Raw genomic sequence first — 12,204 nt, forward strand, 5'->3', positions numbered from 1 at the left:
CCCACATGCAATGTCAAAGCCTGCTAGTAGGCCCTGGGACTGGATGCAGCTCATGACCCATGAAAGCTCATCCCAAGGCCAAGGAACTCTGAAAGGTTCATCTCCAGCCACAGGACATGGGGAACCATCAGCGACAGATTTAGAACATGCTGCCCTTTGCAGGTAGCTTTTACAATGTAAGTGTCTTCCATCCTTCCTGGGTGGCTTTTCCCAGCTTTTTTACCTTTAACTCCCAGAACACAAACACAAAAGTGGAAAATGTCAGGGAAATAGGGATGATGGCAACTCGGAGACAGGCTAATCACAGAGTCTTCTCCTTTCTTCAGAAAGCAGAGGGATGTCTTCTTCCTGGCCCAGGCAAACCCGTCCCCTCCCAGCAGCAAGCGAGGACTCATGAAAATCATGAGCATGTAAAGCTCATTTAAGTACATGAGGACAGACCGAGAGGACTTATAACTTGAAAACATGCTTCCTTTTCATACTTTATTCCTATTACCTTTTTGACTAGTTTCTCTGTAGGAAATGCTGGCACAGAGAATTAAGGACCCCAGACTCAAAGTTCAAGCCCCAGTCCTGGTTCTCTGATGAGATGGTGTCACGTAGTTTTTGTGCCCAAACCCTGAAATTTGCAGTTAGCTGTATGGTTCAGAGAAAGGAAACCAAATAGCTAGTCCTCAATGTTCCTACCTATAAAATGGAACTTTTTTAAGGCCAGATCCTTTGAAAACCTGGAAACAAAAGTTTCTATATGAAAAAAAGCAGATATCATTTTGTAATTAATACCTTCAGTGGGTATGATTGCAATGAGATATAATAATTTCCCCACTGGTTCCCTCCATTAGTCTGAATAGGCCACTCCACTTACAAGCAAAACCTTCAATTCAAAAATGCCTTCTGTCCATTTGAGAAAGCCAAACATGAAAAGGAAAAACAAAACAATTAGCCAAAGACCCCTGTGTAGTTAGAAATCCCTAGATGGTTTGTCAGCCTGTCGCAATTTTCTCTCGCTTTCAGAATGTGAGAAATGTTCCAGGAAAGTCCCCATTGTTGCTGTCTTTTGCCCACTTTGTTCTTCTAAGAATCAGCCTCCTGTTAGTATGATTTCTGCACAGTACGTCTCTTCCTTGGAGTACCCTGGGACAGAGCCCTGAAAGCATGCCTCCTCCACCTTCTCCTCCACCTCCTGCCCAACCCAGGCTGCGAGTGCTTGTGAATCAACCAGTCAAATAATTTCATCTTAATAGTGTTCACGCTGGGAACTGAAGGGCTAGAGTCAGTGAGACAGACCTACATCACACTGCAAAGTGGACACACACTTGCTCACCCTTACAAAGCGTTCTCCAGATGCTTTCCTTTATTCAAAGGCAGCCACGTTTAACAGATGATGTCACACTCTTGCCAGTGACATGTTTATGACTACAAAAATTGCAGTTTACATCCAGGGTCCCGCCACCAGTGCGCCTGAACTCGGAAGCAGTGAACAGCTCTCGTGTCCAGCTCTAGAAGACATTTTCTGACCCTCATCCCCTTGCAAACCAGAAGCCAGATTGCACCTTTGTACCCGGAAGCAGTTTGTGGTTTAAATTAACAAATATGCTGACCCCTGAAAACCAAAAACAGTGCTGATGCATTTACCTTGTGTCAGATTCCCTCCTATTAGGTATGGAGGGGTGGGAATGAGCACCTCCAGGGCAGGCAGTTCTCTAAGCAGAGAAAATACCTATGACCCCAATGCTCCCTACTCCTACCCCAGTCTTCTTTGGGGTGACATCATCTCAGAGGAAGCAAAGAGAAGCTCAGCCACTAGGCACTGAGAACATACAGATTATCAGATCATATCCTGGGGAAGAGAGAGAGAACAGGGTAGTTCATCCCTGTTTTGCTTGGGTTCATTAATATAAAAATATAATATAAAGGTCATGGCCTCTCTGTCCATTTTCTAGGTTCCAGACCTCTCCCTTAGGGCTGGGGGGTGGGGGGGGGGGGGCTCTGAGAGGTGGAAACTAAAGAGTCCTAGCGGCAGAGCGAGGACTGTCGTGAAACCCAGTCTGGGGCTCTCCTGGGAAGTCAGACAGGTCAGGAAAACAGTAGGAATGAAGAGAAACGAAGTCATTTACTGTAAAAGACGCTAAAGAGAGAAGGGGGAAGGACCACACGAAAGGAAAGCACGGTGCTGCAACATGGGAAGGAGAAAGGGAAGCGGGAAGCCTGCAGGGAGAGAAATGAAGGGGACAAAAGGGAGGCAGGGGAACAGGAAGAAGGAAAGTAATGTAGGATAGGAAGGAGGGAGGAAGCGAAGACAGAAAGGACGCAAAGCAAAGAGAGGAAGGGAAGAGAGAGGGAGGATACCGAACAGCCCTGGAGAGGTAGGAAAAGACACTTGAGGCTGGCCGGGCGAGGGAGGCCACGTCGGAGCAAGGATCGGGACGAGGTTGCAACAGTCTAAAGCCAAAATTCAGATAAGCCTAAAAACTCTGGCCGGTGAAGGAAGTGTGGCCGCCGGGTCGGTGAGCAAAGCGAGGCCTGTGGACCGACCGGGCGGGCCCCGACCGCGGGCAGGCTCCCGGCACCTCCTCGGCTTGTCCTGGCTCCCGCGCGCGCCACCGAGACTGCAACGCCGAGCTGTACGCCCCCCTCCGCCCGCCGGTCCGCCTCTTGCTTCGGGCTCGGGCTCGGGGTCCGGGAAGCGCTGCCCCTAGGAGGTCGAGGCCGGGATGGGCAGTCCGTGTAAACTACTCAGGCCATCCGGGGCCTTGCCGCTGGGGCTGGACGGCTTCCGATCGGCCGCTGCGGGAGGAAGCATAGGGGCGTCGGGTCACTGGCTGGCGCGGCTCAGAGTGAGAGACCCTGAGGCCTGGGACGTCGGCAAATACGGGTGACAGCGCGAGGATCCGGGGTTGACACTATAGGGGTTTGGAAGAAGGAAGCAGGGACCCGCGCTGTCCAAGGACCCCACGCGCCCAATGGCGCCCATCCTTCCGGATCCCCTTAAGGAAGCCACGAAGGAGCACAGCCTTGGTCGCGTTGCAAACGCTCCCTAACCGCAGCCCGAGTGTACTTGCTTTTGTCCCGCACCCTCTCAATAAAGGAGGTGATGGACGCACGGGCCGTAAAGCAGCCAGGCCGGGGAGGTACTCAGATCCCAGACCCCCCACCACCACGCCCCTTCTCCCTCCGCCACCCAGACCCCAGCCGCGCGCTTGGGCTTGGGGAGCTGCCACTGTATCAGGTCCAGTGTCCCCCGAGCGGCTCGGGACGCTCGCGGTCGACAGGAGGCAACCCAGCGGGAAGAGGGTCACCAAAGCCACCCCTGATGGAGGGCCTGCGGCGGCCTGGATCCCTTCGACACGAGAGGCGGCCGCACTTTAAGTGGGTGGCCGACTTCGTTCTGCCCAGCGGCCCGGGAATCCAGCTGCTATCCCCACTACGGGCAAAGCACTCCCTGGGGCTTAAGGGCCTCCGGATTAAGTGACAGTGAATTTGCCAGATCAGACGGCATTCTGCACGTTGCTCTATTACTTAGGGTTTTGGGAAGGGGCCCGAGTTTTGCCTCTGGAAACTAGCAAAGTGACGCCAGGATTGCGCAACCTGTTTCTCCTTTCCCAGTCCCTGGCGGTTCGGTTCCTCCTGCAGAAAGCTCAAGTTTTCAGCTTTCTTCTTTTCCCCCCGCAAGTTATCCTTTAAAAGGGGGAGCTTCATTTTGGGATCGGGATAATTTTGGACTTTATCCCCCGGCAGCTGCCGGTGCACCAGTTCCAGGCGCAACTTGCAGTGACTGCGCGGGCGGAGCTGCGCCGGATATCCTCGTTTGAAGACGGACACAAGCACGCGCGCGCAAGAACATCTGGTTTCGCAGAGGTTTTCACCGGGATCTAAAGACCTTTCCAGGGCAGAGTAACCACTCTGCTCTCCCCTACCTCTCAGCTTTCTTTCCTAAACACCATTGTGGCTGCTCAGCCAACAAGGTCTTCTGACCCTTGCTTTGCACCCTGTACACTCGCTTCAAGGTGAGGACCTGTTTAGAAAACATCAGAGGAGAGGAGGTTTCTCAGCTATGGGCCGGCTGCCTCCGACACGAGGGAGAAAATGAACTAGTAGGAAAATAAAGGGGGAGAGGGGGCAGAGATGGATTCCACCCCCCTCTACGGGGGCTACTCTAGCTGCTGCGTTTTTAGTTCCGTCCACACCAGCCCCTCGCCATAGGACCTTTCCTCCGCTCCTTTCCCACCCGCAGGGACCGGAGCTGCGTGAGTGGCTGTGTCTTGGGGGTCTTGGAGGCTTGAGCCTGCCTCGTTAGGCGCCCTGCCGGTTCATTTAATCTTAGGGGACGGGAATGATGACAAGGGTTTTCAAAATATTGGAACTGCGGTTGCAGGGCCACTGGGACCACAGTTGGGTCGGACAGAGACGGAGTCTGGGAAGTGGTCTTCAGAGGCAAGTCAAATGAAACTTGATTGGTTTCCGTGGGTCTCTCAGGCAAATGCCAACCGAGTGCTCTCTGGCAATCTACATTTTCAGGATCGATCCCTTAAAAACTAACCCTAAGCAGAGATAAGTGGAAGGAAGGAAGGAAGGAAGGAAGGAAGGAAGGAAGGAAGGAAGGAAGGAGTTGAGTTTAACAAGCATAAACATATTTTCTTTAAGGAAAATGCAGTATCTTCTAGATTTGATATTCGAAACCTGTCTTTCCAAAACCTCTCTGGGAGGGATTTTAGAACCAGGAGGCTTTGATGGTTTCTGAAAACACTGTCAATTGTAAATACCGGTTGTCTTGCAGGAACCTCTGGTGGGGTCTGTCACCTGTCCAGAGGCTGGGAAGGACTGTGTGGAAATGGTCCTGCCCTGGCTACAAAAGAAAATAAATGAGCACTGGGATTCCAGAAATATCAGGTCCCTTCCAAATGTAGATGAAGTGGAACTTTCCTTTTCTTTCAGGCCCTAAGAATTAAAGTTTCCTTTCACAGATGGAAAATGTAAATCATGCTTTGTTGCCTATAAAATAGGTAGCCCAGCCTCGCTACCATTCACCAAGATAAAATTAACAAATAGCGGTGCATACTCCCTCAGGGTAAGACTTAATGTTCATTTGCACCTGATTTGGAGGATGCCCTGAAAAAGATGTGAAGATAGATACAATATTGCACATATGTTGTGTGTGTATGCTCTAGACAATCAAAAGTATTTGCTTGCTACTGAGCATGAATAATATTAAACTGCTCTCAGTAGAAAATTTTTGTTACTTGGGGTGTCTGGGTGGCTCACTTGTTAATCCGGGAATTCTGGGACCAAACTCCACAACTGGGCTCCCTGCTCAGCAGGAAGCCTTTTTCCCCCTCTCCCACTCCCCTGCTTGTGTTTCCTTTCTTGCTGTGTCTTTCTGCCAAATAAATCCATAAAATCTCAAAACAAAAACAAAAACAAAGGAAGAAAGAAAGAAAGAAAATTTTTGTTACGGAAAAAAATTCAGTAAATGCTATTGCCACTATTCTTAAAAAGTAAACAATTAATGATAGCAAATTGTCTTATGGGATAAGTTTCTTTGAAGACAATTTAATGATTAGAAAAATTAAAGGCAGTGAGACTTACTACTTTGTAACTTTTCAAAGCTTGGGGGAGCAGAGAAGGGGCAGGGGAGGGTCTTTGAGGTAAAGTTTTCTGCCAGTGAGTATACAAATAGGCATGTAATTCTCGTGATTTTTATGTTTCTTTTCAAACACTAACACTTGCCAGCTTGAGAAATTTATTCGATGATCATTTACCTAGATCTTTAAAGAACTGTGAGGGTCAGGAAATTAAGATATTAATTTAATAACTAAGGTAGCTAATTATTGCTGTGGATTTTGAAAATGGGTGGGGCATTTCATAACAAGAAGCAAATATACTGGTAAAAGGGACATGAATGTGAGGGCCATCGAATGGCCCTGTATTTCTTTTTTTTTTTTTTTAAGATTTTATTGACTTATTTGAGAGAGAGAGAGTGAGAGAGATCATGAGCAGCAGGAAGGGTAGAGGGAGAAGCAGGCTCCCTGCTGAGCAGGGAGCCCGATTTGGGACTCTGTCCCAGGATCCTGGGATCATGACCTGAGCCAAAAGCTGATGCTTAACCGACTGAGCCACCCAGGCACCTAGGGCTGGTATTTCTGAAAGAAAGTATCTTATAAAGAAAATCAGCCACCAACAGATTCCACCCCCGCCCCCACCAGCCCCAATTCACTAGAATTAGTTTAGAATACTGAACTGTGTGGTTTTCCCTTTGGACTGCTACCTACATGTTATAATTTGTTTCTAATGTAGAGTCTGAAATGCCTCAGGACAAAGTGGCTCTGTTAGCAAATGATGGCGTCATTCTGAAGATAAGGAGTCCCTTTTCTTAAGTCTTCTTCCTCCCCGACGGGGGGGGGGGGGGGGGTCATTTCAAGTTGTGGATATACTTTTCTAATTCAAATGAACCTGCTTAGTTAAATTATTTGATTTGTGTAATGGAGAAGATTCCATTTCTATTCCTAATTCAGCAGATAACTTCCGTTCTTAAGGAAGCAGTTAGATTTGAGGCTAAGAACAAGACTCTGGCAAAAGCACGAGGAAGGATATATGCCTGGGACCCACTCCAGCACTACGAGACCCTGAGCAAAAGCACTTCTACAGATGAAAAGACCCCTCCCAATCTGTCCTGAAATGTAAAGCTTAAAGGAATGCTAATTCTCAGTTTTTGTAATTTATACCCCAATATGTTTATGTTCTAGGAAAAGCGGAAAAAAAAAAAATTCCCTCCACTTGACTGTTATTGATGTCATCTTAATGGCCTCTCTCTCTCTCTCACGCTCTCTCATCATGCTATTGCATCTTACTGAAACTACATGGAAATAAAGCTTTTTGCCTGGATGTCACGTAAAAGGAATCACCGCTCTGTACCCTGATTACCCAATGCCACCTGTTCCCTATGTCTGGCTTTGCTGGTGTGAGGAATATCAGGTAGTAAAGACCCTTTTGTAATCTAAAACATCCCTCTGCCCCACACTGCCCTCAAAGTTTAAGCTCTGTCTCCTTCACGGCCAGGGCTGGGACCGCCTCAGGTGATACCTTCCTTGTCTGTAGGGTTGCAGAGGTTGCAAATTTCTGATGGGGAGAACCTAAATGCAGGAAGGTTTGAAATTAGCAAATCCAGCCCTCGATCACCAATGAGGAAAATGAGACTCAAGAGCAAGTGAGCTTTTCTCAAGTTGTAAGGAAGGAAAAAAAAAAAAAATAGAATGCAGAGGGCAATGTAAGAAGGTGCCCCTCACATTGCTAACTATCAATTAAATACCTCCAATCTATTAGTGGACTTACCAGGGAGTGTTTTTATGGAAGGAGAAAAGGAAAGAGAACTTCCAGCTATGTTGCCCAGAGAAAGAAGGACAAAAATCACACAGAGTTCAAGAGTCTAGACTTGGGGATACATGATTAAAATGCTCTCTCCATTCCCAAAGCGTTTTGTTTAAGAAAATGAATCAAAGACCAGGGCCAGGAAGGGAAGGGGGAAACAAAACAGAGAGGCAGCGCCTAGAAGAATCCAAGTGTAGTCCACCACAGAAGCAAAGCTCTACAAACCATGGAAAGGTGAGCCTGGATGGTGCTTCTGAATCCTTCTGCAGATGGAGAAACTGAGACCCAAAAAGGAGCAATAACTTGGTCAAGGGCCAAAAAGAAAGGTTCAAACCTGGGAGTCCTGTTCACCAACCTGACCCTCTTCTGAATTCTCTCTCTGTACAAGTCAGGAGGGACAGTCCTGGAGACTCTCAACTCTGCCTGCCTTTCTAGGAACAGGGCATACACCTGTTATGAATCCATCAGCTCCAAGAAGCTACAGGCTTAGGAAGTATTTATGGCTGAGACCCACTCCAGCATCCCAGCTCTCCCCTCTTCCTGTCCCTCTCTGTCTCTTTGACTCTCTCACCAAGTCCCACGCTTACACTCCTCCCTGAAACCCCTCCCCCTTTCGAACCTTAGAGCTATTCATCCAACTCCCTCCCGGTCTGTGCCCCTCACCTTCCCGGCTGGGGTGCTTGAAGGTCATCGCTGCGGCCAGTTCCCCGCTGTGCACGGTGACGCCGGCGCCGGGGGGAGCCAGAGGGGGCGCCTGCGCTGGCGGCCACGGCGGGCCCGGGGCGAGGTAGCCGCCGGCAGGTGCGCTGTACACGCCGTGCTGGTTGGACGCCGGGTAGGCGCACGCCGGCAGGAAGCCGCCTACCGCAGAGAGGCCGGAGGCGGACTGTAGGGATCGAGAAAGACAGAGAAGACAGACCATCAGCAGCAGGCAGTCCCGCAGGAGCAATTACTGAGCTAGGGGATCTTCATTTCCCGCTGCAGTCTCCTCCATTATCCCCACCCGAGGCCTGGCCTCTCGTTTTTCCCGCAAGGACTCTGGCAAAGTGATTTCCACGCAAATTGTTATAAATAATAGTAAGAGGTGAGGGGGATCATGGTGTTCTCCAACTGGGATTTAGAAGAAGGGAGTCCTCTCCCATCTGTGTTCCGGGTTCCATCTTTTTTTTTTTAATTTTTTATTTTTTATAAACATATATTTTTATCCCCAGGGGTACAGGTCTGTGAATCACCAGGTTTACACACTTCACAGCACTCACCAAAACACATACCCTCCCCAATGTCCAGTTTTTTTTTTTTTTTAATAGAATTATCTTGGCGAAAAGCAAGGCAATCCCCTGGACAGCCAGCTTCTCCCAAACTAGTGCACTTGAGAAAAGGAGAAATAACGCAGCGCAGGTGCTCCCTGGCTGGGCAGCCAGACACACCAACACATTCCCTGGCCCCAGGGAGTTTTCTCTTCTCTTTCTCTCTCCCCCGCATCTGCCAACCCTCCCACTCCCCCAGTTAAAGACACCTCCTTCCCCTGCCTCTCAGTTACCTGAGTGTATTTAATGTCTGCCTCCAAGGCAGGCTTCTCAAGGCCATTCACTGCTGGAGTGGCCGGGAAGGCCGGGCGGTTCACGCTGGCCCAGTCTTCCATCTTGGGGGAGTAGGCGGCACCTTCGCTCCCAGCCAGGGCCCCTGAAGGAACATAGGATAGATTGGAAGGGGCATCTCAATCTGCGCTGGGCACACGCGCGGTTCTCTGGCCCAGACGTTTCCACACAAGCCTATAAGCGCTACGCTATTTGAGCAGGTGGTGGAGGGTCCTCAGGCACACCTGAGATACTCAAACACTCAGTGATCCGGGTGGAGGGGCAGCGGGGAACTGGATTTCGCTTTCATTCCTAACAGGGCAGAGGGAAGAAAGGCCTGCTCTGCGCTCCTCCCAGCCTTCGACCCGCTTCCCGCGAAACAGTAAGTCTCCGGCAGTAGATGTCCTATGGGGCCAGGGCTGGGTGCACTCAGCCAAGGTACATTTCTGCTGTCCAGAAATGGCGACCTGAAAGGTCCATGTTCAAATCCCCAGCAGGCTTGTGAGAACTACATGGGTTTCTCAGTTTCAACATGTATCTGGAAGGCTATGCAGAACTGCCCCCCCAGAGTCAAACCAGGTCTCCCAAAAGAGGCAACAACCCAGACAACCGCCTGTGTCCCAGGCATATGTCTGCTCCTTGAGCACATGTGTCCACAGGTAACTGAGAGAAGACTCAAGATTTGAGTGAAGACCCGAAGAGGTCACCTCCCTGCCAACTGTTCACTGATCCCACCATGGGGAGCTCTGGCCCAGCAAGTGGCCCATGGTTTTTGAGCCACCCGGATAAACAAAACTATGCCCGGTCTCCGCCTTGGAGGAACACCCCACTACCACAGGAACTAAGTATTCTGTTTCCTTCAAGCTTGCCCTCCTCCGTCTTGGGATAAGGTGAGTTTTGCTTTTTAGGCACGTCCTGAGTCTGCTCACCCAAGACTATACAATTCCCTGGCTCGTTCTTGGGAGCAAGGGGCACTGTGAAGAGACAGAGGACTGGGTCCCAGCCTGCATAAGTTCTTTCTGAGCCCCGAATCAATGCTCCCAAACCATCCACCCTCTCCCTTCACTCTTCCTACCCCTGCCAAGAAAGAGGAACGAGGGTGTGCAGGGTTAAAATTGAAGGCAAAGTGCAAATCCTTGTGACTTTTCACCCCAGGATGGCTGCAGCCCAGGTGCACTGACAAGGGAAATCCCAGCTCCAGGAGCTGCAGGGCTGCTGGGCCTGCTGGAGATACAGACCATTCGACAAGACCCGCCAGACAGCTCCCCACTGCCTTTTGACTCAAAAGAGCCTTTGGGCCTGGGAGGAACAGAACCCTTTGGGAATGTTGAGGGAACCCAAAAGATGGAGATCTTAAGAAAGGGTCGCAGGATTGACTCTGTGGTTTGTTTGGCTAAGATCTGGTGATAGGGTTTTGCATACTTTTTGCAAGAATGAAAAAGCGCAATTTCAGGCCTCCGAATTTGTGGTTGGCGATTGCTCTTCCATTTGGGAAATATTTTCCATATTTGTCATAAAAAGTTCAAGATGTCCAAGGACTCCCACAGAAGGCCCAAGACCCTCAGTCTCCCTGGCCAGCCCTGAACCCTCCCTTGAGCCAAAACCGGTCAGAGGAGGATGGCATGCCCGCCCCCCCCCACCCAATCTCCAATTCGGCCCCTTCCAGGAACGCTACAGACGGGCACCGAGACTGACCTGTTTGCTCCATAAATGTCCGAATACCCAGGATGTTGCTGACCGAGTGTGCCGAGGGCCAGGAACGGGGTATGCTGACGTGGCCTGCTGTGCCCGGGACCCCGTGGTGGCTGGCCATCTTGGCGCCCGTAGGCGACACAGGGCTGGGGTAAGGATACTGGTAGATATGGTTGTAGGGCAGCGCCGGCTGCGGCGGCGGCTGTTTGCTCGCCTCGTAGGGCCCGGGCTGCGCCAGGCTGCCAATCTTATTGCGCAGGATTCGGCTGATGGAACTCACAGAGGGCACGTTGTACTTGTCGCAGACGCCGTCGGCCAGCAGCCGGTCGCGGATCTCCCAGGCAAAAATGCCAGGGTCGCCCTGCTTGTAGTCCCGGATGTGCTTGACCACGTTGGGGGTAGTGACGCGGGGTTTGCTGCCCCCGATGGCCCCGGGCAGAATGGAGCCTGTCTCGTTGTAGCGCGCCAGGATCTTACTCACACAGCCATGGGATACGCGAAGCTGCCGGCTGATGTCACAGGGTCGGATGCCCAGCTGCGCCAGCTCCACGATGCGCAAGCGGATGGCGTTGGGCAGGGGGCGGCCGTTGACAAACACGCCGCCCAGCTGGTTCACCTCGCCATACGTCTGCTCTGCGGACGCGCCGGACGAGAGTAAATAGGAGGGAGAGAAAACACCGGCGGGTTAGCCAAGAATAGTGGCCACACCAGGCGAGGGGCCGCACCAGGCGCGCTTTGGAAGGTGATGGGCGGGAGGGTCCTCAGAATCTCGCAGTGCGAGCAAACGGACCGGGTCCGGGCTGCAGGAGTGGACGCCCGCGTAGGCACTGCGGAGGGGTACGCCGCGTGCTTCAGCTCTGCTTGCGCTTTCTGGACTTTTGACGCATCTAAGTGGCACATCCCCTCCTGCGACACGCAAGCTTCCCCACCCCCAACCTCCCATGGCTTGAGGCGTGAGGAGAACGCGACTTGTCTGGCACCCGGGACCTGCTCTCCCGGGGAGAGCAGGCGAGAGGGAAGGAAGGCGCCGGGACCCAACCCGCCTCGTCTGCCCGCCCGCACCCCACTTGCCGCTCGCCCCTTACCCATAGCGCGCGGGCCAGCCAGCTGCCTGGCGCCGAAGCGACCGGGGCTGGGCCCGGCGCAGTCCGGGAGAGCTCGGGCGCCGCCGCCGCGGGAGAGGCATAGAGGGAGGGCTTGCGCGAGTCGAGAGCCGCGGCGGTCGGGCCGCGGGCTGGAAACGCGCCGTGCGCTGCCGCCGAGCGCGCAGCCGCCCTCCCCCGGGCCGACCGCCGCCGCCGGGCGCTCCCAGGACACTCTCCACGCCCGCGAACCCAGGCCTAGAGTGAACTTCATCCGATTAGGAGAAATTCGTCTGACCGGGAGGCTGCAGCGTGCGGATTCAATTTGACGTGTCCTCCACGTCAATCTCGGCAGTCACGCCGGAGACGCGCGAGTTGGCAGCTCATTGGTTCCCGTCACTGCACCCCGGCGCCCCCCTCTCGGGCCTGAAACTCTACCCCCTTCCCCTGCTCTTCTCCTCCCTCGGCCCTTCTTTGCATCCCATCCC

The 12,204-nt window shown here is 52.1% G+C and overlaps 1 protein-coding gene across 1 annotated transcript; it reads right to left on the minus strand.

Moving 5' to 3' along the window:
- Positions 1 to 1,336: 1,336 nt before the first annotated feature.
- PAX1 (paired box 1) lies at positions 1,337 to 11,990 on the minus strand (the record flags this gene model as incomplete). Its single annotated transcript, XM_082744371.1, has 5 exons — positions 1,337 to 2,787; positions 8,029 to 8,251; positions 8,906 to 9,048; positions 10,638 to 11,267; positions 11,720 to 11,990. 5 exons carry the CDS (start codon positions 11,988 to 11,990, stop codon positions 2,696 to 2,698), a joined length of 1,359 nt encoding a protein of 452 aa, XP_082600497.1. The 3' UTR covers positions 1,337 to 2,695.
- Positions 11,991 to 12,204: the final 214 nt, after the last annotated feature.

This window comes from Mustela nivalis (assembly GCF_964662115.1).
Source record: "Mustela nivalis genome assembly, chromosome: 8".
NCBI lineage: Eukaryota > Metazoa > Chordata > Mammalia > Carnivora > Mustelidae > Mustela > Mustela nivalis.